Source organism: Papio anubis, chromosome 6 (genome assembly GCF_008728515.1).
Source record: "Papio anubis isolate 15944 chromosome 6, Panubis1.0, whole genome shotgun sequence".
NCBI lineage: Eukaryota > Metazoa > Chordata > Mammalia > Primates > Cercopithecidae > Papio > Papio anubis.
Genome location: NC_044981.1, coordinates 38,258,015 through 38,284,371, shown reverse-complemented (window position 1 = coordinate 38,284,371; position 26,357 = coordinate 38,258,015). Strand labels below are relative to the sequence as shown.

At 49.3% G+C, this 26,357-nt stretch overlaps 1 protein-coding gene across 3 annotated transcripts in view; it reads left to right on the top strand.

The window, feature by feature from the left end:
• Positions 1-614: 614 nt before the first annotated feature.
• Positions 615-26,357, top strand: part of MOCS1 (molybdenum cofactor synthesis 1) — a 28,041-nt gene continuing 2,298 nt past the window's right edge. Inside the window, exons 1-10 of one of the 3 annotated variants that reach the window (XM_017957850.3) lie at positions 615-873; positions 7,315-7,441; positions 8,537-8,704; positions 17,747-17,911; positions 20,128-20,189; positions 20,536-20,647; positions 20,956-21,068; positions 21,585-21,695; positions 23,968-24,088; positions 24,624-24,671. In XM_017957850.3, the coding sequence (XP_017813339.2) occupies positions 673-873; positions 7,315-7,441; positions 8,537-8,704; positions 17,747-17,911; positions 20,128-20,189; positions 20,536-20,647; positions 20,956-21,068; positions 21,585-21,695; positions 23,968-24,088; positions 24,624-24,671 (1,228 nt within the window). In that variant the 5' untranslated portion in view covers positions 615-672. Of the gene's footprint in view, positions 874-7,314; positions 7,442-8,536; positions 8,705-17,746; positions 17,912-20,127; positions 20,190-20,535; positions 20,648-20,955; positions 21,069-21,584; positions 21,696-23,967; positions 24,089-24,623; positions 24,687-26,357 lie in introns of all 3 variants that reach the window. The other 2 variants (XM_003897571.5, XM_017957851.3) reach the window with 2 other exon arrangements.

Below are 26,357 nucleotides of genomic sequence, written 5' to 3'. Positions count from 1 at the left end.
TGTCCTCAGTTGCAAAATGGACATTCTATTCATACCAGGATTGTTTTAAATAACATTTAGCATGGTGCTTGGTGTATAAGAAGCATTTCAAAAATGTTGTCCACTGATTCTATGACTTCTTCTCATATACTTTTTTTTTTTTTTTTTTTCATGGAGAAGGCAAGATTGTTAATATCCTTTTGGGGCACACCTGGAGAAGTATATCTTAAAAGACCTGTTTTACAACCACAATCTGCACTATGGTGCACTGAGTGAGGTGAGTCATGCAAGTGTAGGATCGATCTTTTTATTTAGAACGTTGATATTTCACGGACTTCTGAAAATCTATTACGATTTTTTGAAATATTACATTAAAAAATTATAACCGGAGTTTTGCTGCCACCCTCTTAAATTTCGCACCCAAGGCAGTGCCTCATTCATTTGGCCCTTGTCCTGTCCTGCCTACTGTCACACCACGACCTAAATCTGAGAGTAGAGCAGCCAGAAAAACTGGAAGGAAAAGAACCCTGTTCCCCACCTGAGTTTACCCTTCTGCCCTAGAGCTCTACCACGGCCCAGGAAAGTGGGCACAGGGAGTGTACTACAGCTCCCACAAGGCCATGCGGGACGGCGTCCTAGCTTATTGGCTGCGCGGGTCCCGTCCTCCTCCCGCCCCTCCCCGCCCCTGCTGGGATGACCCCGGGGGCGAGTTCCCGGCCAGTGTGCTCCCGAAGCCGGCTGTGGGCTGCGGCTCTGCTGGGATCAGGCTTCATGGCGGCGCAGCCGCTGTCCCGGATGCTGCGGTGGCTCCTGAGGTCCAGCGCCCGGAGCTGCAGCTCAGGGGCTCCAGTGACACAGCCCCGCCCCGGGGAGTCCGCGCGAGCTGCCTCGGAGGTGAGCCCACCCCGCCCGTGTCCACAGCTTCCCGGGGCGGGAGTGGACCGGGCACACTGCCCTTTTCCCCCAGTAGCTCCCGGCCTATCTGCTTGCCGCTTCTAGGAGGGACCCCTTGGCACTCCTCAGTGGAAGGATGTTCTCCAGATGCACCTCCCGGTCTCACCCGCTAACCCAGCGGGAGAGGCTCCTGGGGTCCCGCTTCAGAACCTCCCTGCCCCCCAGCCACGCCACCCCTGCCGGCTCTGAGCTTGGCCAGAAATTGGGGTAAGCAGAGGACTGGGACTTTGGGTCCAGTGAGATATCTTACTGGTACCCTTCAGCCTTGCCTTGCACCCACCCTCTTTCTTAAACATTTTCCCTCCCTAGCCCCAGAGCTCAGAGATCAGGTGTCCCTGTGACACCTGCTTCATAGTGTGACTGACTAAACATGTCACCTCGGTGTCACCAACGGTGAGTTGTTACTGTAGTCCCAGGGCTCTGTAACTCATCCTTTGCTGACTCTCCTTGTCTCATTTTTATTAACCTTGGGAGGGTTCAGCCAGAACAGAGCAGGACTGGCCTCTTACAGGTTAGAAATTAATACCTCTGACCTTGACAGCACCCCTCAGAGTGTTTCAAGTCATGAAAAGTTTTAGGTTTTGGTTGTTCTTCTGCTCAGGTGGTTAGGGAATAATTTGAGGGGAAAAGCACCTCTTTTTCATTTAGTGAAACCTCTTTTCGGTACCTAGCTAGTCGTTTTTTCCCATATCCCTGAACTAGGCTTCCTGTCCTGGGATTCATAAGATCACTGCTCCCTCCTCCCCCATATTGCTCAATGACTTCCGCCACATTTGCTTTCCCCAAACCTAAGCTCCTCTGGGATCCTCAGATAAGCAGGCCCATGGTTGGGAAGTGAAGACTTTTTAGTATCCTCGAACTCTTGAACATCGTTGAAGAGATAGTAAAGCCAAGATGGCTGAGAGATCTTTAAAGAATTCAAGAAAAGGGGACGTTTCTTCTCCACTCCCCCAACCCCCAGTTTGTTTTGTACTGGTGTTTCATGAGAGAACCTGTGTTGAGTGGCTCACATGTGGAAGCCGTTAGTCCTCACTAAGCCATGTAAGGTGAGGAGAGTTTGTATGTTCAGGTGAGGGGGCTAATCGAAGTTAACTTTCCTCCAGTCGCAGAGCTGTAGAGGGCAAGGAACTCTAATGCTTTTCTGTCCTCCCTGTGTGGAGGCCAGGGAGAGAACCTGCTCCTGTCCATCCCTTTACACTGTGAAGGGAGGGGTAATGTGGCAGAAAGGAGAACATAGACTCTGGGGCAGCCCCATCCCTTATTAGGGGATTCACCAAGTCCCCTTACCCTTCGGTGTCTGTTTTCTCATCTGCAAAGTGAGAATAAAAGTCTACTTCATAGAATGTCACAGGGATTAAAAGAGTTAACATATGTTAACGTATATACTTAGAACAAAGCTTAGCCCGTGTAAGTGCTGTGTTATGTAAATGTTGGTGGTAATTACTATTATCCATGCTGCCACTGGCACATGCTGTGTCCTGTGAGTCCCCTCCCATCTGGACTTGTTGGATAGCTATTCTGTCAACTCACATTAAATCCTGGACATCTCTTAGGGTTATCTTCAGCAGACTGGGAGTTCCCGAGGGCTGGGTGCACCTCTGCTTTTCTATCCCCACAAGCGCTTAACACAGGGTTGTGCAGGCAGTGGATTCAGCCAATAATTGTAGCTGCTTGAAACTTCAAGTCATGTGGCATAGTAGACCAACACTGGACAGGGAGTCCCATGTTTTCACCTGCCAGTTTCGCCTCCAATTTCACCTGGCTCCTGGGGCTGTCACTTCCCTTTGCTTCATGTTTATAAAATAAGAGGGTTGGGCCAGCCCATCGTAAGATGGGGGAGGGCACAGAAATCTGTCTTGAGGAGACTCTAAGGGGAAGTGAGTCTAGAAGTGGATATGTTCTGCTCATCTCCAGAGCTTGCCAATTGGGGTGGGGACACCTTGAACCCCTTCTTGCAGGGTCTGTCTCTCCCAACACGCCCACACAGGGCTCTGGTAGTCTGGTTTGGGATGGGAGGTGCTTGGAGAGCTAGGATGGAAAGCCACTGGGCATTGTGTGGCAGGGTGAGGGTGTGAGGGAGAGAAGTGAGGTGTAAGTGGGAGCTGGCTGTACGGAAAGGTGGCCGTGGGCTGAGTTCAAGAACAGGTCGAGTAGCTGCTATATATGGAAAGGGGTAGTGTGTGGGTCAATGGGGAGGTGGGTGGAGGAGACACAGCGACCTGCCAGCATGTGTCTGAGGTGGCCCAGACAATCTTTGCAGGGTTCAGCCCCGCCTGGGAGTGCTGTACCCCTTTTTCTCCCTCTGAGGCTCCATAAGGGCTTTGTTGGGCAACAATGAAGCCTGTTGCCTGTGGTGGGGGAAGCAGGGAGAGTGAGTCTAGGCAAGGCAAAGGCACCCAGCTGTTCAGGGGGCCAGAAAAAACAAATGCTGGCTAGGGGTTAGGCTGCAAGGAAGTGGGTGTGGGTGAACGTAGGAGGAGTACAGCAGGGCCTGGTGAGGGAGAATGAGGGGGAGGAGGGAAAGAGGGCTTTTCAGGGGGTCATCTTGACTTCCAGTCTGCCCAGCTCCTCAAAATCCATGTTTCAGCGAAATGTGACTGTCCTTGTCAGAAGCCATAGGTGTAAAGACGTCACACTTAGGGTGGGAATGAGGGGAGGGGAAGGAGAATCAGGCTAGGCTAGGCTCTTTGCTGGGTCTTCTCATTTAAAAGAGATTAATTTTAAGAGGCCCTTAGTATACATCATCCCAATAGCAGGGTAAATCAGGGCCACTGATACTTAGATTCGGAATGTGCTTTTTTTCTCCTGAATAACCCTGCTGCTCTGTTTAGACTTTGGAGCTATGTGAGGGCTAGCCTTTAGCAGTCAAATAGATGCCCAAGATTAGTGACTAGTAGAGGAAGGCACCTTGAGGGCAGGGTCCCGCTTTAACGCCTTTGTCCCATCCTTCCCCACCCCCTTCACCCCACCCCCTTCACCCCACCCCAATCTGCATTGGGTAGACATGAGATGACCAGTAGTGTCTGGCAGGCTGCCTGGTGCCTGCTTATTAGCACACCAGTATTGGTGGTCCTGGGGATGCTCAGACCCCACGTGGGTGGTGTGGCAGTGGCTTTGGCCATCTGCTGTTAGTAGGGTTGGAAGGCCAGGGTCTTGGAAGGGAAGGGAAGCTGACAAACTAGAAAAACTGATCACAGCACACAACGGTGTTCCTCCACGGATCACTGATTGGAAACCTCTGTGCCAGGAACTCCTCCAGTTGAGTTAGGTTGGATTATTATTTCCACGGCATAGATGAGGAAACTAAGGTTTGGAGAATTTAGGTGACTTGCTCAACAGCTAGACCAGGCTTGTAATATAGGCTCACCTACTCCAAATCCTGTGCTCAGAACCACAACAACTCGCCCTGATTCAAATAGCACCTAGCGCTTGGCGTCACTGATGGTTCTCAGCCCTGGCTGCACAGCTGAGGCACTAGGTTAAGCTAGAATCTTTGGGACGGGGCTCTGTCATCAGTCCTTGAAGCTCCTTGAGTGATTTTGATGTGCTGCCAGGGTTTCGAACCACTGTACCAGGTTAAGCCATGTTGACAATAGAGACCAGCCGGGAAATGATTACCCCCATGTAACTGGGTTTTGCATATACGACCTTTCTGTTTAGGGACAGGACTATTTGTTCATGTGATTCAAAATGTACCAACATCCTGTGCTAGACACTGGGGATACTGAATCAGGCAGGATGACTTCTCACAGAGAGGAAACAGGCCGGGCCAGGCTGGGACCCTGGGAATATGATTCGTTTAGGGCTTCCTACTACTTCTGACATGTCCCAGCCATCCTGAGCAAGCAGAGTTACTGTCTACTCTGTTGTGTAATTCCCTCTGAATCTTGGGCTCCTTTGACTGGTGGTGATATTTTTTTCCTCCAGGAGATTTAAGGGACAGGGTAAAAAGTAGAAGAATGAAAGTAGGGCATGCAGTGTTAGAGGAGAGAAGATGCAGGAATGAGGCTCGTTAATATCTAAGTAATGAGTTTGCATTGCTGGCAAAGTGAGAGTGTGTGTGTTTAGGAGGCTCGATTCAGAATGGTTGGTACACATAGGGTCACAAAAGTTCTTAAAAGTGAAATCTGACCAGCCTCTCCCATTGCCAGAACAAAAGCACTAAATTCCATTCTTTTTTTGAGAGTCTCGCTCTGTTGCCCAGGCTGGAGTTCAGTGGTACAATCTTGGCTTACTGCCACATCTGCCTTCTGGGTTCAAGCGATTCTCTTGCCTCAGCCTCCCGAGTAGCTGGGATTATAGACTCCTGCCACCACACCCAGCTAACTTTTGTATTTTTCAGTAGAGATGGGGTTTCACCATGTTGCCCAGGCTCGTCTCGCACTCCTGACCTCAAGTGATCTGCCCTCCTTGGCCTCCCAAAGTGCTGGGATTACAGGCGTGAACCACCACACCCAGCCCCTAATTCCATACTTGATTGCTCCATCACACTGCTTGAGCTCAGATTTCTGCTGAATCACGTTCCTTGGTCCTCTCACCTCCCAATTATTTGATTTATTTTGACTCCTCCCCCATCCAGCCACCCCATCCCCCCAACACGTTAAGACTGGGTTCAGTGGGGTATCTTGGCAAGTGAAGAGGCAGAATCTGGGGTGACTAACTTGACTGAATTGCAAATAGCTGTTGATGAAAAAGAAGGCACAGCACGGCAGTACATCCAGATTCCCAGGTATCTCATCTGGACTCTGGTGGCTGATGGAATTCTTGATTATGGAGGGCCCCCACCCCACCCCTGAGGCTGTCTGTGGAAAGGCAATGGGGCGAGTTTGAGTTTTCTCCATCACACCGCAGGGAGGGAGGAAGTGACTGTTGTGAGTATAGCAGACTGCAGTTAGAGAAGTGACTGCTGCTTACTCCCCACAGGATGGTGAGCAGGGCTTCTCAGAGGAGGTGGGAAATTCTCCTGGGATGGGTAGAGTGAGGAATGTTTTATGGGCCCAGAAAATCAAGAGCAGCCTCACACACACTCTCATGTCTCTTATCTTTGAACCATTCAGTGGCTCTTGACCCAGTCAAGGGCTGCCGATGAGAATTACCTGGAGAGGTTGAAAACATAACAGCTTCAGAGATCCATATTTAGTCAGTCTCCACTGGAATCTTTTTTTAAAGTTCTCCAGATGGTTCTAATGTGCAGCTGGAGCCGAGGAACTTACTGAAGGAAATACTTCTTCCTCCTAATGTAGGCATAGTTGCGCTGGACCTCTGGAGGGCCGGAGGCCTTCTACTCTCCATCATAATTGTAGGTGTTCACCTACCATCTTCCAATACCACCACTACCACCCGGCCGCCGTCTTTACTCCTAGCAAGACAACCTTAGCCTATAGCTGTATTCTTATTTTACAACTGGGAAAGCAGGCCTGGAGAAGTTAAGGGACTTTCACAGTGTGCCAGGTCATACCTGCTGCAGAAACCAGGGTTTCTTGTCCCCTTTCCAGAACCTTGTCTGTAGATCTCATGCATGACTTCCAGGGTTGTGATTTTTTTTTTGTCTGAAATGTTCTAGAGAAGTGACTTCTACCCACCCTAGTTGTCATCCTCCCTATCTTCTTAGACTCTCTCTGTGTGATAGAAGGGAGGAATTTAGAACCTGGAATCCGAAGACCTGGATTTGAATCCCGCTTCTGCCGAGGGTGTTCTTGGACCCCATCCAAGCCTTAGTTATAATAATCCCGTGTGGAGTGGGTGTGGGAATGAAACAGAATGTTCTTTGGAAACTTTAAGATGCTTGGTAAATGTTACTTCCTTGGAGCAATTATCTCATCAGCATCTATCAGGACCCAGGTGGTACTCTCCAAGGACTGATACGTCAAGGGGAGATGGATCAAACTAGTTCAGACTTGTACATGGGAAAGGGTGAAGCTGGCTCGCTCCTTTCTCTCTGCAGGACGGGTTTGGGCCTTGCTTGTGGCCTTCAGCAGTGTCTTCCCATTTATGCGCGAATGCTGGAGATCATGGGTGCACAATCCGTTTTTTTTTTTTTTTTTTTTTTTGGCACTGGCTAGAGTGAAGAATAAGGGCTAATAGATTCCCCCACACCCTTGCTTCCACATTGCTGCCCAGCCAGAAATCCTCCCAGCAGAGATCACCACCCGCCCCCCCACCCCCGAGCTGAACACTTAAGGGGTGGGTCTTTCTCCTCAAGCTCATTTTTCAATGAGAGGGACAATCCTAGCTTCCCCAACATGGCAGAGCCCAAACATGTGGAAGGGTTAGAAGCTCCGCACAGATGTCAGAGTAAGGGAGGGGGCAGGTGGTTCTCCTTGCGCCTCTCCCCAGCCCAGTAGCAAGGGCCCATGCTTCCTCCCTGCCCTGTCTTTGCAGGAGCTGTCCAGGCGGAGGCAGTTCCTGCGGGAGCATGCGGCCCCCTTCTCCGCCTTCCTTACAGACAGCTTTGGCCGGCAGCACAGCTACCTGCGGATCTCCCTCACGGAGAAGTGCAACCTCAGATGTGAGTCACCTTCCTGGGCCCCCTCTGGGCTGGTGTCCCTCTGCCCAAGCAGCCTCTGAAATCTCCCTGTGCCTGGAAATCCTCCTGAATCCTCCAGTTCTGCTTTCTAACTTCCTCACCCGCTACCCCTTGCTTACCAGGCCAGGTGGGCTTCAGGGGTAAGATAGGGGTCAAGGCTGAGTTGTATGATTGTAGAAGCTGTGTCCTACTTGGGATTAGGTTTGAAAACAGAAATGCAGTTGGATTTAGAATTAAGATTGGGTCTTGGACCTCTCAGTCTTCAGGGGTCCTTCCTTCTGTTTCCCTGTAGTTCCCGAAGTCCAGGACATGACCAGGGGTGGGGTGGTGGACATTATAAACATGTGAAGTAGACAGCCATGCCCATGCCAGCACTGCTGACTCTGGAGGTGCCCCAGTCCCGTGACAAATCATCCGGGGCCAGGCTGATAACAAAGAGGCCTCATTTCATAATCCTTGCAAAGATTGCTCTGGACCTGTAGCCACTGCTGGAGGGACTTCCAAAGTTGATCTTCCTTCTCTTTTCCTTCCGTCCCCCTTTTCTCCGTCCCCCTTTTCCCCGTCCCCCGTCCCCCCTCCCCCTTTCCCCGTCCCCCCACTCTTCCCTTCCTCCCCACTTCCCCCTTCCCCTTCTACCCTCTTTCCCCCTTTCCCCCCTTCCCCCCTTCCTCTTTCTGCCTTCTACCCTCTTTCCCCCATCTGCCTTCCACCCTTCTCCCCTTCCCCTCTTCCTCCCTTCCGCCTGCCCAGGTGCACTCAGCCCAGGAAGTGAGGCCAGGCTCTGCCCTCAGCGTACTTCATCTCTAACCCATGCCCTCGGCCTCCCACTGAGGGATGTTATGGCCAGATTGTGTGTGTTGGGCATAGGGAAGGGTGTTAATGTTTTAGAAATGAGAAAGGTCAGGCCTGGGGAGATGCTGGTCTGGGGTTTTTTCACCTCAGGTTTAGTGAGGTCTCTGCTCATGTCCAGATGTGTTTGAGAAGACTGGCCTGATGGAGAGTTGGGGAGTGGAGGCATCACAGGGCTATGGCCATGCCTGTTTCCTCCCTCCACATCCCCATTCATCCTTCCCTCAGGTCAGTACTGCATGCCCGAGGAGGGGGTCCCGCTGACCCCCAAGGCCAACCTGCTGACCACAGAGGAGATCCTGACCCTTGCCCGGCTCTTTGTGAAGGAAGGCATTGACAAGATCCGGCTCACAGGCGGAGAGCCGCTCATCCGGCCAGACGTGGTGGACATTGTGGGTGAGTTGGACGAAAGTCATCGCCACTCCTCCCAGCGCCGCCTCATCCGGCTGGACACTGATGTCATTGTTAACATTGGCAGCTGACATTCATTTAGCACATGACACTCACTTGGTCCCTCAACACCTGAGACAGGTGCTATTATTGTTTCCATTTTTGATGAGAAAATGAGGCTTAGGTTGAATAACTTGCCCAAAGTCATGAAGCTCGCAAATGCCAGACCTCAGTAGCTTGTTGTCACATTGAAACCAAGGTTCTCGCCAGGAGGCCCACGTGACCTGGCTCTTGCTGACCTCCATAACCCTTGCGGGCTTCTCCACCTTCCCCCTGCTTCCCATTCATGTGGCCAGGCCTTGACACGTGCTGTTCCCTTTGCTGGGAGCTCAGGGCGTTCTCCTCGACCTCATTCAGGTCTCTGTTCACATGTCATCTCAGCAAGGCCATCCTCGACCATCCTGTCTAAAGTGCATCCTCATGTACTCACACCAGCCACTCTTTCCCAGAAATTGGCAAGTTATAGCAGCCAAATCTGGGCCGACATGTGTTTTTGTCTAACTTGCAAACTGAGTGTTTGTTTGTTTGTTGTTTGTGTTTGAGATAGTCTCACTCTGTCGCCCAGGCTGGAGTGCATTGGCACTATCTTGGCTCACTGCAACCTCCACCTCCCAGGTTTAAGTGACTCTCCTTCCTCAGCCTCTGAATAGCTGGGATTACAGGCATACACCGCTGTGCCTGGCTAATTTTTGTGTTTTTAGCAGAGATGGGGTTTCACCTTGTTGGCTAAACTGGTCTCGAACCTGACCTCAAGTGATCCACCCCCTTCAGCCTCCCAAAGTGCTGAGATTACAGGTGTGAGCCACTGCATCCTGCCATGGTTTTTATATTCCTAAATAATGGGGGAAAAAAATAAAAAGAATAACATTTTCTACCACGTGAAAATTATAAAATCCTGTATGTTCAATGTCTGTTAATGAAGTTTTATTGGAATATAGCCATGCCCATTCATTTACATATTGCCCGTGGCTGCTTTGGCAGAGTTGCTTGGTGATGACAAAGACTGTGTTGCAAAGCTGGCCAGCCAAGTAGAAAATATTTACTATCTGGACTTCTGCAGAAAAAATGTGGCAACCCCTGTCCTACCCTCTTACCCTACTTTGTTTTGCTTCATAGCATTTATCTCATCCTGGCACTGTGTGATTGGGTTGTGTGTTTGGTTTCTTTAATTGTCTATCTCCTCCATTCACTGGCGTGAAAACTCTCAGGTTGCTAGAGCAGGTTTTGTTTTTGGCATCCAGTACCGTGCCTGACACATGGTTGATGCTCCCTGAGATTCGTTGAATGAATGGAGACTGGGTCAGAGTACAGTCTCTGCAGTATAGCATACTCCTATTTGAGTCTCCACTGTGCATCTTACAAGCAGCGTACCTTGGGCAACTTTTAAAATCTGTTGTAAGCCTTGAGGCAGTGATAGTACCTACCTTATAGGGTTGACCTGAGGAGGAAATGAGAATGAAATGCCCAGCCTGTGGGAAGTGCTCTGTAAAGGTAGCTCTAAAGGGCCTCTTGCCATGAACTGTTTCTAAACCCCAAGATCAGGAAAGAGACCTTTGCTCATGTAATTATAGGTGGTGAAGTCGGGGGTATGAGGTTCCATGTTCTTGATTGCTGCCCGCTCCAGCTGCTTTGGACAGGACCTCCCACCCCTTAGCTCTCTGGCTCAGTAATTGTTCGCTGGAGTACCCTCTTATGTGCCTCATACTGTGCTGGGCACATGAAGGTGAATGAGCACCGGCACTGCTGTTGAGGACCCATGGTCCACTGGAGGAAGCAGCTGCTGTATAAGGGGAGCCTAGGTGCTGTGAGAGTCCCGAGGAGGGGCCCAGGTCCCCCTGACAGCCCTCTTCTCCCTCCTGCCCCATGGCCAGCTCCCTTCAGCCCTGACTGGTCACTTGGCCTGGGATCCTCTGTCATCCTGTGCTGGCTGAGCTGGCCCAGGCAAGCTGAACCCTTGTTCCAGACAGCTCTTCAGGGCTAAAAGGCAGGCTGGCTACCAGGAAAGGGCTGAACCTGCTGAACCCAGCTGCTTGCCAGGCCCTACCCCCTCATCCAGGCCACTTACTCTGCCTGGCACCCGTGGGCATGGGCCGCCTTGTGCTAGGACCTGTGAGAGAGCAGAGGGGGTGAAGATCACTCACTGGTCAGGGAGGTACAGGATGGCTGAGCACAGGTATGAGGACTCGAGGCTCTCCCCGGAAACTCCAGCATGCACAGTGGGAAGAGCGGGAGCCGGGGAAGTTGGTAGCTCTGTCCCCATTCTGCCACACTCTGGCTGGGTGAACTTGTGCAGGTTCCTTCCCCACCCAGGGCCTCAGTTTCCTCAGCTGTGGCTGAGCCACTTTAAGGATGTTTTCTGCTGTGATATTCTATGGTTATTGGTCCTGGCTGATGGAATGGGATGGGCAAGGGATGATCACCACGTAGATACTGCTTAGGACAAGGCCCCGCCTGCAGTGACCTGCTTCTGAGGATTTACCTTCTGCCTCCCAGGGCCTGGGTGAAACACCTCCCCCGCCCCTCCCCCAATGCTTCAAAAAGAATGGCAGCTGCGCCCTCTGACTTCCTGTGGCGCTGTGTCTGCGAGCACTCTGACATCTCTCAGGGGCTAGCCTCTGATCTTCCCCAGAGGAGCTGTTTCAGAGCAAAGCAGCCTTGAAGGGCAGGGCAGATGGGTGCTGGTAGAGGAGGGAGGGACAGAGGAAGAGAGGGAACAGAAGTCAGGGCCAGGATGTTCACGAACACCTGTGCCCACCCTCTCAGGTGAGGGTTTTGAGGGGCCGCCACCTGGAGGCAGAGCAAAAGAATTGCAGGTTTCAGTTTCTGCCGAGCCTGAGGCCCCGTTCACCTCACTTCTCTGTCTGAAGCTCTGTCAGACTTTGAGAGGTGCTGCAGAACACCCCATGGGAAGGGTTTGGGCCCCTCAGCTCTCTGGCTCCCTCTGCCAACCCTTGCCTCTCCAGCACTTCTCCACCCTGCTTTGTGTGTAGACAAAGTCCCGTGCCCCTTCTTTTCAGCTGGGATGGGTTTAAAGCACTATCTTGGTGCAAAAGTTACGGCGGGTTTTGCCATGAATAGCATTGTCCCATAGAGCATGGGTGTCCTATCTTTTGGCTTCTCTGGGCCACGTTGGAAGAATTGTCTGAGACCACACATAAAATACACGAACATTAACGATAGCTGATGAGCTAAAAATTCACCAAAAAATCTAATATTTTAAGAAAGTTTACAAATTTGTGTTGGGCCACAAAGCCATCCTAGGCTACCTGTAGCCCATAGGGCACAGGTTGGACAAGCTTGCCGTAGAGCTTCCCAAGATGAAGGAATGTTCTGCATTGGTGTTGTCAGATATGGTAGCCACTCATAGCTCTTGAGTGCCTGACGTGTGACTAATGTAACGGAGAAACTGAATTTGTATTTTACGGACTTTCATTCATTTAAGTAGCCTCATGTGGCCAGCAGCTGCCGTGCTGTACAGTGAAAGTTAAGGTCTTCCAAAGTAAGGAAGAAGGAACTAAGTGCACAAGTACTGTGAGAGTGTTGGAGGAGTTTGCAGGGCCCTTGTTTTCCATCCTAACTTCCCGAACGACTGGCCACTGCCAGATGAGCTGGACTTAGCTTAAGAATCACTCATTGGGGAACAGCAGACACTGGGACCTACTTGAGAGTGGAGGGTGGGAAAACGGAGAGGATCATAAAAAATAACTATTGAGTACTAGGCTTAGTACCTGGATGATGAAGTAATCTGTGCAACAAACCCCCATGACACAAGTTAACCCATATAACAAACCTGCACATGTACCCCTGAATATACAAAAAAGTTGAAAAAAAAATCACTCATTGCTGCAGCTTCTTCCTTTCCTTTTTCTTTCCTTCCCTTCCTCCCTTCCCTTCCTCACTCCCTCCATTCCTTCCTGCCTTTCTTATAGAGTATAGCTTGATCTCGCAGCTTAAAGCCTACAAGAGGCTTAATGTAATGGAGAGCCACTGACAGATTGTGAAAAGGGGTAAAGCATTTTGTTTTATTTTTGATGGGCTCCAGTTGCATAGAATTAGGTTAAATCATCCTTGGTTCATGAGATATTGTCATCATTGATCCCTGTATGACTTGCTTTACTTTATTCATGTTAATTTATATATTTTACTAATGTTAGCAGTTCCTAAGGAAACCCACTATACCACCAATTATTTTGGCAATAACTTTTAATTACCTATGGGGCCTTCCCTATCCTGTACCCTGCCCCCACCCACTGCCTCCTAAGGTAAGAATTCCTCAGTTTTCTATTTATCATTTCCTTGCTGCCCCGTCACCCCTTTTTCTTTTCTTTTTTTGGAGACTGGGTCTAGCTCTGTTGCCCAGGCTGGAGTGCAGTGGCACGACAGCTCACTGCAGCTCAACATCCTGGGTTCAAGCGATCCTCCCACCTCGGCCTCTAGAGTAGTTGGGACTACAGGTACACACCACCACACCCAGCTAATTTTTGTATTTTTTGTAGCGACAGTGTTTTGCCATGTTAGCCAGGCTGGTCTTGCACTCCTGAGCTCAAGTGGTCCTCCTGCCCTGGCCTCCCAAAGTGCTGGGATTACAGGCATGAGCCACCACACCTGGCCTATTCCCTTGCTTTTTAAAAAGTAGATACAGTGTTTTGAACTTTGAGTGTCATGCTGTGTGTAGTCTTTCGGGCTTATTGTTTTTGACTCAAGTAAAATGCACAATGTTATACAGAGTTGTAGTTCTCTTTTTCCTCTGTGGTCTACTGTTACATTATGTGAATGTACCCTATTTTCTCCTTTTAGTGAGCATTTGAATTGGTTCCAGCTTTTTTGTTGTGGACTGTGCTGTTTTGAACATTCTTGTTTTCGTTAACATATCTTGGTGTACAATTTCTCTAGTGGTGGAATTGCCGGATCATAAAACGGGTGAATGTTCAACTCTGGAAAACAATGTGGCATTACTTAATAATGTGGTTGTGCCAAATACACTTTCACTAGCACTGTGTAAGAGATCCTGCCAAATGACCTCCCGACACTCAGTATTATTCTTGATATTTACCAGTCGAACAAGTGTAAAATTGTATTTCATTGTGGTCTTAATTTGTATTTTCATGTTTAAGAATGAAGTTGGCATCTCTTCATATGTTAATTAGCTATACATATATATGAAATATCTTTTATTGTGTAATTCCTGGTCATGTCTTTTCCCATTTTTCTATTTGGTTCTTTGTCCTTTCATATTTATTTGCTACAGGTTCTTTATATATGTTGCGAATATCTCTTCCCAATCTGAAAAAAACAAGTTACACTGTGTGTAATGATTGTTTTTTTTTTCTTTTATGGCTAGTGTTTTCATATCTTGTTAATGAAACACCTAACCCCAGATCAGATCGCCTACCTTTGTTCTCCACTAAAAATTTTAAATTTTGCATATGGGTCCTTAAACTATCTGTAGATGATTTTAGGGAATTCAATGTAATTTTTTTCCATATGGATAGCCATTTTTTTTCTAGTTCTTTATATTGAACAATCCTTACTTCCTCCACAAATCTGCCATTCTGTAAGTATTGATCTGTTTCAGGTTCTACTTTGTTCTGTTGGTCCATTCGTTAGTCTCTGCCAATACCAACTGTCTTAATCACTGTAGCTGCATCAGTCAATTATCTGATAGGGCAAGTTCTTTTTATTCTTTTTCAACAGTGTTTTACATACATAAGGGTTGGCCATGTAAATTTTAAAATCAGCTTATCAAGTTTGTTTTTTTTTTTTTTTTTTTTTTGAGAAAAAAAAAAGTGACAAAAAAGTCTCACTCTGTCACCCAGGCTGGAGTGCAATGACACGATCTCGGCTCACTGCCACCTTCACCTCCCGGGTTCTAAGTGATTCTCCTGCTTTGGCTTCCCAAGCAGCTAGGATTACAGGCATGTGCCACCACCACATCTGGCTAATTTTTGTATTTTTGGTAGAAACAGGGTTTTACTACATTGGGCAGGCTGGTTTCAAACTCCTGACCTCAAGTGATCCACCTGCTTTGGCCTCCCAAAGTGCTGGGATTACAGGCATGAGCCACTGTGCCCGGCCTCCAGTTGACTTTTAAGCTAGTTCTTTGGGCAGTTGCTCCTGATTTCTTCAGTAAGGGGATAATCAGTGATGACGCTGAGGTCTCAGTGGGCAAGGGAAAGAATACAGCTTTCCTTTATCTACTCACAGTCTTTGCTCATCTTCATCCCCTAACTCATACCATTTCAGAACACCTAGCCTTCTTAAGGACTTAGATTGTTAAGTTCTTAGATTCCTAGGTTCTGTGTTTCTCCAGGGTTGATTTGGTAGAAGTGAACAACCACTGCTAATTTTCCTAATTGGCAGAGCCGGAGCGAAGCTCTTTCCTTTTTCAAATAGCTTTTATTTGTAAACTTTATTATTTTTTTTACAAAAGTAAGTTGTGTTTATTTCAGAAAAGCAGAATGAATGTCGTTACTGCCTGTTTGTAACCACTGTTGACATTTTGGTTTGATGACCCACCTGCCATTTTTCTCTGCATCTCGTATTTACTATTTTTTGTGTTTACTGCATCTCGTGTTACTGTTCTTTCTACGTAATATAGTGTGTGCATTTCCCTACACCCTAATGTATGATTTTACAGAGTCATTTTGGGTTGCATAATATTCTATCCTGAGAAAACATAATTTAACCAGTTTGCTATCGTTGGTTCTCTAGATTATTTCCCACTTCCCTTAATTATGCATTACTCTGTAATGAACATCCTTGTAGGAAAATGTTATTCACATCCACGATTATTTCTTTAAATTCTTAGTGGAATTTCAGGTCAAAGGCTTTAAAAATTCATGTACAACTTCTCTCCAGAAAGATTATATGATTTTATTCTTACACCATGAATGTGTGCATTCCCATGCACCCCTACCTTAAACTGATGATGAATTTTGTAATATTCTGCCTTTTCTAATATTCGGCTTCACTTGAGCACTTTGCTGTTGGTTTCCTGTCTCATGCAGAGCTGAGCTGGGTCTTCATAGAGACATACGTTTACATAGCTTCTTGGAAACAACTGGTCTGGTGGCTGGAAGGGTGTAGTCAGTGGCACTGTCCACGTAGCAGAGGTCAGTTAAAATCCAGGGGGAGGGGTGTTTGTGTGTCACCTACATTATAAAAGAAAACTTGTTCATTACAGAATGAAATTTTACCTATAAATAAATACAAAAATCACCTATGATCCTACTGATCAAAGATAACTGCTGTGTACATTTTGATGGCTTATCTTTTCTCTAGATCTTACTGGATTTGAATATGAGCAGGTATGTTTCTTCAGATTCATTCTTCTCATTCTTTGGTCTTTTGTATCCAGCTCTTTTTAAGAATGCCTTTGCTGAATTTTCCAGCTTGTTCATTCATTCCTGTGTCCATTCTGCTTCTCAAGTTTTTTCTTTTTGTAACTATATATTGTTGAATTTTCAAGAGCCCTAATTAGGGTTTTTTTCTTCGTTTGTCAGGATTGAATATTTATCCCAATGAGGATATTCCCTCTGCTTTTTAAAAGAATTGTCTTCTGTTATCACTGTTCCTTCTCCTCCTCCTTTCATTCTTCTATTTGGGGAACTGGTTGTCTTTCTTTCATGCTTCCTCCTTAAATGTTTGATTCTTGGCAGTGTACTCATCTTAGTGCCCGAGGTCTCTGTTGGCCTGCCTGGTAATGTTTGTTTCTGTGAGTTGCTCCGAGGTCGTGGAGAAGGAGTGTGAGGTGCTGCTGAGTGTCACCGGGACTCAGGCCTTGCCCCGGAAATGGTTTGGCTGTGTCCCCACCCAAATCTCTACTTGAATTGTAGTTCCCATAATCCCCACGTGTCATGGGAGGGACCCAGTAGGAGGTGAATTTAATAATGGGGGTGGTTGCCCTCATGCTGTTCTCATGATAGTGGGTTTTCGCGAGATCTGATGATTTTTATAAGGGGCTTTTCCTGTTTTGCTCGACATTTCTTGCTGCTGCCATGTGAAGGACATGTTTGCTTCCTCTTCTGCCATGATTGTAAGTTTCCTGAGGCCTCCCCAACCATGCTGAACTGTGAGTCAATTAAACCTCTTTTCTTTATAAATTACCCTGTCTCAGGTATTTCTTTATTAGCAGCGTGAGAAGGAACTAATACAGCCCCGTGGCCGGCTTGAGTGTCTGCACTGGTGCTCTATCCTTGAGGCAAATGCTTCTGCTGCCTTCCCCTGCCGACAGGGAAGGATGAGGCCAACCTGTTAGACAACCTCCCTGACATGCAGTAGGACCCCCCTGCTCCTGTACATGTGACTACTAAGCTGCGTGCACATTACTGTCTCCCTGTTTTTACAGAACCTTCTCCTGGGTGCACTTTGAGTTGTGGTCTCTATCCATCTGATCGGTCCCATCTGCTTTCTCTCTTTCTGTACTTCTTTACCTTTCTGGGCTATCTGCAGTATTCTTTCTTACCTTCCAATGCTATTATGGATTTTTAAAATCCCTCCATTATTTCTAGGGATATTTGGTAGAATGGAGCTATCAAATAGCACTTAATTCAAACACTTTGTTTCCACTATACAGAGTATCAAGACCTGTGTAGTACTTGGTTATTAAGAGCAGAGTCCTGAGTCAAGTACACATGGATTTAAATGCCAACTCTTCTTACTGTGTGGCATTAAGCAATTTTCATAATCTTTCAGAGCACCTCTTATCTACTAAATGAGATAATTGTTATTGTGAGGCCTCAGTGAGCTAATGTATGCAAAGCCCTCCACAGATCACCTAGCACAGGGCACTCAATGCTTAATCTTTTCATTATTCTTGCCAGTTTTGATTCTTAGCTTTCTTTTTAAGTTAGGTCTGGTTAATATAGGTCTACAGAGAGCCTCTTTTCCATCCATCTTGTCTGGACAAAGAGTTTTGCCTTCCAGCCCTTCTCCCAGCCTCACCAAGAACAAGCAAGCAGTCTGACCCCTTTCTTGCTGTCCTTATAGCCCAGCTGCAGCGGCTGGAAGGGCTGAGGACCATTGGTGTTACCACCAATGGCATCAACCTGGCCCGGCTGCTGCCCCAGCTTCGGAAGGCTGGTCTTAGTGCCATCAACATCAGCCTGGACACCCTGGTGCCTGCCAAGTTTGAGTTCATCGTCCGCAGGAAAGGTGAGTGGATGTGGATGAGGCGGGTGTCCCTCCCAGGGCCCGCACATAGCTGGGGAGGGAGGGCCATTGCCAAGCGAGGGGACTGGTCACTTCTTGTTGTCTGGGCTATCGGTAAGTCAAAGCACTTATTTCTCACCCCTCATCCTTGCCAAATGTATGTCAGGGACTTTGGGGGTCAGACGCTAATGACCTAGGGTGACCAACCTCCCCACCGCCCCAGCCCCAGTTTGCCCAGGACTTGAGGGGGTTTTAGAATGAAGGACTTGAAGTTTTAAAATCAAGACAGTCTGTGGCAAACTGGGCCGAGTTGGTCATTGTATGACGAGCTCTGAAGAAATATGGGACAGCCCAGGGTGGAAGTCGCTGCCCTAGGATGCCAGGATCTGGGTGTGTGCTGCCAGGTGGGGTTCCCCCAGCAGTCCCCCATGGTTGTCCCTGTGCCCACCTGGATATAAGCCCCTCCTATGCACCCCCTACTGCAAGCACACCCACACCTTCCACTCAGCTGCCTCAGGAGGCCCGAGGTAGAGAGGTGGAGCCAGCCTCGAGCTCTGGGTCACAGTAGACCAGTGCCTGGCTTCCCCTTGGCATGGACCTCATGTTGGGGCAAAGGCTCTTCAGGTTTGGATACCCTTTGATATGAGGGAGGGGAGTACATGACTGAGGACTCTGGAGGATGAGAGGGATGGCAGGGAGACCCAGATCTCCTTCCTGTTCCTTGGAAACAGCTTCCCCACCACCTTCTTTCCTTCCTTTTTATAAACGGGGTGTGATGCCTTGCTTTAATACCCTCTATGTGCTGAGGAAGCACTCATGATGTCTCCTTCCTCTATGGAGGGCTGCTCGAGGTGCCGTGGAGGGGACAGAAGACACATGAGACATTGCCCTGGCCTTACAGGCTGCTAAGGGCCAAAAGATGTCATTCCACGGGACAGCTTTTGCTGGTCTTGTGATATTGATTAAAGTGTTACAGGGAGGAAGAAAGAATTCCTAGCAGGAGAGAACTAGGAGGGCTTCAAGGAGGATGCATGTATGCTGGCCTTGAGGAACAGGAGGGTTTGAATCAATGGCACATACTCTGAGGGGGAGCAGGAGTACAGAACCTGCAAGGGCTCTGTGGTGGGAAAGCGGGAGGTGGATCTGTGGGCTGTACTGCCCGCATACACGTTCTCCCTTTTTGTCTCTCATTTCCTGGCACATGGATTGGAGACATTGGATCTTCCCTCCCATTCATATTCTTTTGTCCACCATCTGCCTTTGGAGGGGAGTGTTTTAGAGAAAAGAAAACTTATAGTTCTAGGTTATTCTAGCAGCATTATTTTTTTCAAAACTATACGTTTTTTCCCTTTACCCTCTCACTGAGCAGTCTGAATATGCTGCAAGGAAACCATGGAGGCCATCTCTAGGCACCCTGTCTCACAGGTGACCACCCAGGCTGTGCAGGCTGGGGGTGCTATAGGGGACCAGGATGCAGTAGGTGATCAAGTGATTTAATGCATGAGAGAACTGGGCAGTGAAGTCAGCCTGGGGTCACATTGACTGTGGTTAATGATTATTGAGACAAATAATCGCTTACCAGCCCTGGAACAGCACCTGTGCGTAGTAGGTGCTCAGAGAGTATGTGTTGAGTGAATAATTGATGGACTGTTGAGGAGAAAACACTGAAATGGGAGTGGAAAACCTGCATTCTGAAAGATGGAGCCATGGGGCTTTGGGCAGGGCATTGCCTCTCTCTGGGTCAGTTTCCTCCTGTAGACTACAAGAGGGTTCAGCTAGATCCAGGGTCAGCATGCACGGCCCACAGGCCACATCTAGCCCCCTGCCTATTTTCATGTAGCCTTTGAGCCAAGAATGCATTTTACAGATAACATTCAAAATCAGTTAATGATCGGGAACATTAACTATGAACCCCATTTAAGCAAAATACTGTCCCTACAAAAAGAATTGCATTATTGTATCCCATTTGTAGATCTGTTTTACATAAACGTTGTACTCAGTTATTACTACATTTTGAATTTAGTCAACACTTTGTGACATATACTTACTTGGATCCTCAATGTTGCCTCTTGGCTTGCAAAGCCTATGGTATTACTCTGGCCTGTTTCAGAAAACGTTTGCCAATCTCCAGACTAGATGGGCTCTGGTGCTTTTCCATGGGGATGTGGGGGAAGAGGAGAGAGGACATAAGTTCCTGGATCCTTGTTTCTCCCTCCCAGGCTTCCACAAGGTCATGGAGGGCATCCACAAGGCCATCGAGCTGGGCTACAACCCTGTGAAGGTGAGATCATGCCCCCACGGTAGATTCCCGACTTCCCTCCACACTGCCTTGGCCTTCCCCTCAACGCCCCCTGGCCCACTTGAGAGCCCTCAGCTCTGGCCAGCATGGCTGAAATACATGCACCCTCCCATCTCTTCTCTCCCTGCTGGTCCAGCCCTGCCCACCCTCGAGAGAAACGAGAAAATCAGTGACCCCTTGGAATCCCCTAATTTAGAGAACTGGAGTGGGAGAAGCAAGGAATGGGTCCCTGAGTGGAAGGCCTCAGTGAGTGCCAGGCCCCCAAGGGTCATCTCCACAAAAGAATGCAGGGGGCACAGCCCTCTTGGTCCCCTTGTTTCCTGGCCAGGTGAACTGTGTGGTGATGCGAGGCCTTAACGAGGATGAACTCCTGGACTTTGCGGCCTTGACCGAGGGCCTCCCCCTGGATGTGCGCTTCATAGAGTACATGCCTTTTGATGGTCAGTGACCAGGGACGGGTGGGGGAGGGAAGAAGGGATTGGGCCTGCAGGTCGCGCAGGGTGGCTCACCTGCTGGGTATGGCTGACCTCAGGGGCGTTGGGTCTAGGATTGTGATGGGCTGTTCGTGGCTTCTTGGAGTCCACTGTGGATGTGATTCAATCCACCAGTTTTAGGCAGGGCTCCCGTCTCTCCCATCTAAGAGGCTGAGAACTGATTGCTATGCTATGGCAGGGGATGGACTCAGACCCCGGGGCCCCTTCAACTCTTATTCAGAAGCTCCCCTTGCCTTCCCCCAACCCAAATACAGGCAACAAGTGGAACTTCAAGAAGATGGTCAGCTATAAGGAGATGCTGGACACTATCCGGCAGCAGTGGCCAGAGCTGGAGAAGCTGCCAGAGGAGGAATCCAGCACAGCCAAGGTTAGGGAGCAGGAGGGTGTGGGACAGGCCTGGAGGAAGGTCGTGCCTCCACCCGAGGATGGAGAGCTAGTAGGGGGCTGCCCTGTGGTGGGGATGCTGTGATGTGGGATGGTGCCGTTTAAGCAGGAAGCATCAGTGCTATCACAACCGCCTCCCTGTTTCATGGAGGAAGATATGGGCTCAGCTAGGGTGGGGGGCTCAATAACGTGTCAGAGGACACACTCCAGGAAGTGGCAGAGGGGGGTGCTCGTCCCTCTCCCACACTGACTTTTCTAAACATGCTGCCCACAGGTTGCTGCCTTAGCAGCTTTTATTAGGGCAAGCCCAGTGTAGGTCAGCCCATGGGTCATCCATCCTACCAGAGTCTTCTATCACCTGAGGGCCTTGGGTGGAGCTTCACATGGGGTCCTCTGGGAGAGGGTTGAGGAGTGGAGGTTCTGATGTCATGGAGTGAAAGACTGGGCTCAGTAGCCCATCCCCTCCACTGTCCTTTTGCTCTCACTGTCCCCTGCCCAGGCCTTTAAAATCCCTGGCTTCCAAGGCCAGATCAGCTTTATCACGTCCATGTCTGAGCATTTCTGTGGGACCTGCAACCGCCTGCGAATCACGGCTGACGGGAACCTCAAGGTGAGCATCCCCTCCTCCACGGGGACCCCTTGCCACCTCTGTGTTCTCGTATCTCCTCCCACCTGTGCTCCCTGATTGGAGAGGAGGCTGGCAGTGCACGGAGGTGTGGTTGGTGCAATGTCAGGTTTGGGGGCATCATGGGAGCAGCAGGTGAAGTTGAACTCATGGCCCCTCTGGAAATGTCACCCTGATTCCTTCCTTCCTTCTGTGGGGCTCTGAAGTAGCTTCTGGTTTGTTGGGAGCTCCTTTCCAGCTCTCATGGAGAGCCGAAGGATCCATGTGCATTTTGCCTGGCCCCCACCATGGTTAGCCCCTTCCACTAGGCCAGGGGCTCAGCTCTGAAACCAGAAATGGGTGTTACTCATATCTAACAAGCATGTCCTGTGCATTTGGCCCTGTGGGGGATGTTGGAACCCCCTCTCGTCAGGGCCATGCAGACTCGCAGGCAAGACCAAACAGAGGCAATGTGTGGCACCACGCGAGTCCTTGCCACACGCGTGGCTGGATAGGTGGTGAGGGTGCAGGGCCTCAAGAGCACTACAGACCTCGATGAGCCTTGAAGAATGGGTGGGGCAGAAGTGGGAGGGGAGGGTGCACATGTAGGGTTCATACTGGTTGGGTACGTGAGGGCAAATTAAAGTCAGCTATAGGAAGAGTACATTGTAAAAGGCTTTGGTTCAGAATGTGTTCTGTGGACAAATAGTGTGCTGTGTAAGGTTCCTGAACAGGGGAGACATCCCCCATATATGTTTTATAAACTGCAGCCTGGGTGTGATGACAGGAAGACCAATTAGATGGCCATTCAGTGGTTCTCCAAATATGTTAGAGGGTGAATTGAAGGGAAGGAAGACTCAGAGCTTGGTAATGTTTGTGGAAGGAGGGGAGGAAGGCATCGTGTTAGCTGGAAGGCCTTGGGATCTTTTACAATTGTGGGAGGGTGATGATAGTGGGTTGGATTTAGATGCATCCAGTTTGAATCCAAAAGGAACCATCCAGCAGGTTGCTGAAAAGCTTGGGGGTTTTCTGGGCTGGAGATATGGAATTGACTTGGACTACAGGTGGTATCTGTATCTGTGAGGTCTTGGCAGGAAATGGAAGGTGGGATTCTGAAGAGAATGTAATGAAGAAGCTATTTGTAACATAGGATTAAGGGAACCAATAAAGGATATTGAGGTACTTGGGACCAGCAGCAGCAAAGTGCTGTTCCCACTTAGGAAGGGCAAGGAGGGGGGCATTGATGTCACTGGGGCCCAGGAAGGGCTGGAGCCTTATAGGAGAGGCCACCTCTTTGGCACTTGAGCTGTGCAGAGAAGCAGCTGCTGCCAGATGCATCAAAGCAGGGAGGAAGCAGGGGAGAAATGCCTCAAGATCTTTCTTTCCCTTTACCCACTGATCTCCCAGGCAGGAGCCAGCTGGACTGGGGGCCACCGGGTGAAGTCCACAGGAGGAACCTCTTTGTTGCAGAGAAGGGAACCTGGAGACTGGCTGGGGAGTGAGGCATGAGGAATAACCGGCATGATGAAGCAGTTAGACCTATCCTAGATTTCACTGGTATCTTCTCCAGTGGTCTCTGCCCTCAGAAGCTTCTCAGACATTCTCTGTGGCCACAGTGCCTTGTGCAGAGCTGGCACAGAGTAGACACTTTGTAAGTTTTGGTGGAAGGATAGTAAGTGTATTGATTTCTGGGGCTGTCTCATCCATTCCTCTTACAGAAGCTGAGAAGCATTGAGTGAAGTTTGACCTTAAGTTGTCATGCCTAGCAGCCCTCAGCCAAAGCTTCCAAGCAGTGATCAGACTCAGATAGGTACAGGGCAGGCGGGTGATGTCCACAAGGGACTTGGAGGGGCTGAGGTGAGATGGGATGTGTGTGCCACAACAGGGAGTAGGAGACTTCCAGGACACACACAGCTCCAACTGATTGGGGGCCATTCTCATGGTGATAAAGAGGCCATTCCAGTAAGTGTCTCAGAAGGTACAGATCTGGATTTTTACATGCTATCTCTGTTGGCATCTACTCAGTTTTTAAAAAAATACACTGAGGGAAGTATGACTGTAACTCACAGGTATTGGGAAGTGCAATGTTGCATCTTGCTCTTCTAGCCTCTGACCTCCCTACAGCACCTCTGTCTCTCACCACTGGGGGCCCTGCCATGGGAGGTCTGGGCCCTGGTGTTCCTCCCGGAGGGAGGACCAGGGAAGGAGTTAGCTCCTCAGAGGCCAGGAGGCCAAGGCTCAGGGGTAAGGAAGGCATATTGTCCTCACCCCCACGTAGGTCTGCCTCTTTGGAAACTCTGAGGTATCCCTGCGGGATCACCTGCGAGCTGGGGCCTCCGAGCAGGAGCTGCTGAGGATCATTGGGGCTGCCGTGGGCAGGAAGAAGCGGCAGCATGCAGGTAAGGGCAGGGTGGGGAGGGTTGGCCTGGATGGTGAGTAGTGTGGGCCTTGTCCCCGGGAGGGAGGTATAGAGTTGTGGGATGAGATGATCAAGGAACACCTAGGAGGAAGCTGGCAGGAGTCAGCATCGTCCCCACTGCCACTCACTCCTGTTGGCCCTCTGGCCTCAGGGTGCAGTGATGCTTGTCCTTCCATGGGGAGATGTCATAGCAGAGGCTGCACAGGAGAGGGGACCCCACATTCTCTTGGGCTCTTTTACTGGGTGGGGAGACGGGGGTATCATTGCTTCTTTCTCATCCCACATGTGGCCTTCTGTTGAGGGAGAGCAGGGTCCTGATGTCCACTGTTCTTTGGGCTCAGTCTTGAGCGACCTCGCAATGCACATGTGGGGGCCTTTTGTCAGGGCGCATATAGCCGAGTGCATGTGCTTGTGGGCTGTCAAGCGCATTCGTTTCAGTGAACTCTCCTCTCCCCACCCTCTCTCTCTCCCCCTCCCCTGCTTTCCTCTCCCTCCCCATCTTTCCCTCACCCCAGGCATGTTCAGTATTTCCCAGATGAAGAACCGGCCCATGATCCTCATCGGTGGGTGACCCATCAGTACGTAACCACTCACCCTTGTCATTTGGGGATCCCGTGGGGTGGGAGCCGCGCCATAGGCACCCCCAGCTCCTGCATTTCATGCTGATTTCTCATTCTTGTTTTTCTTCTATTCCTCCTTCCTGTCTTCTTAACCTTCAAGGTTTTACTGTTTCTTCCCCCACTGTTCATGATCCCCCTTTTACTATACCTGCCACAGAAATGATCCTTCTGTCTCACCAGAAATCGGAGCAGGGGGATGGTCTGCCAGATTTAATGATCACTAAGTTAGTGGCTCCCTGAGAATTGAAATCCTGGTTAAAACAGAGGCCTTTTCCTCAGCTCGAAAATCTCCCAGTTTGGATAATGTGACAGGTGTCCTCTGTAGTACACACTGATCCATGCATTGTGTATCTGGACCATTAGCCCCTACTGGTGGGTGTGTGGCCACACGTCTGTGCTGGGCAGATCTTGAGGTAGCGAGCTAATGTTACTCACCTGTAACATGATGTAATGATGGCCAAGACCTCAACTTCCCAATTCCTTAGCTCTCAGGAGCATCTGCATAGGACATGTCATTGTGTATGTAGGATGTTTCAAACAAAAGCCCCCTGGTTTTAAGCCCTTATGTGGTCTCCTAGCCCTGGGAGCTGGGCTGGTCACTGAGGAGCTGTAGGGTGGCTGTTGCCCCCCTGGCATAGTGCCCAGATTAGAGCCGGTGAGGTGTTGACCCTTTGCTCATAGTCAGGTCTGAGCCCCCTGAACTGTGCCACTGGGGAAGAAAAAAGATGAAAGATCCTTTCTTTAGAGGTTGGAGCAGAGTGAGCTCAGTGGCCCAGCGGAAGGCAGGCTAGAGATAGCCCAAGGACCATCTTTGCCCACTGGCTGCCCGGGAAAGCAAAGGTAGCTCGGCACTGGGAAGATTCTCATCTCCTCTCCTCCCACCCCTAGCATCCAAGTCCTCTTGTTGGGCCCTGACCCATGCTGAGGCACCTTTATGGCTTTGATAGCATCTCCCCAGAAGGGAGGCTGCCCCTCTAACATTGACAAGTCTGGGGCTTAGAGTATGATGGGAAGTGGGAAGCTAGGGGAGCATTTGCTTCATACTTTCAGAGATACTGAGTAACGAGTCTGCTTTGTATACAATCAAGAGTTGCCTAGGACCGGGCCTCTCAGAATTTCACGTGCATGTGAATCACTGGGGATTTTGTCCTTTTGGATTCTGACTTTGGAGGTCTGGGGCGGGATTCTGCATCTCTTGTGAGTTCTCAGGTGGTGCTGGTGCTGCTGGTCCATAAGCCAACCACCCTTTGAGTAACAAGAGCCTGCACAGTTCCCTAGGCCCTCTGCACCATCTGAATTAGCCCATCAGTTTGTATGTGCTTTTGATGTGCTTGAGGGGACTTGAAAAAAATGTTAAGTAGGTAACATATTCCCTTTATTGTCTTGTCTGTAAACTAAGTGGTTATATTAACTCTTCATGGAGAATGTGAAGATGAAAATGAGTGTAATTGGTAATTTAGAGTGAGACCTAGCTCTAGTTTTAAGAAAACGAAGGGACATTCAGAGGTCATGTGATCCAGGCCTCAGCTCGGTGCTGCTTGAGAGAACTTAGGAAATGAGAAGGTTTTCATGAGGAGGAACCCTGTGCCACTATGGCACAGCAGTTTCTAGAAGGGCTGTTACCCTGTG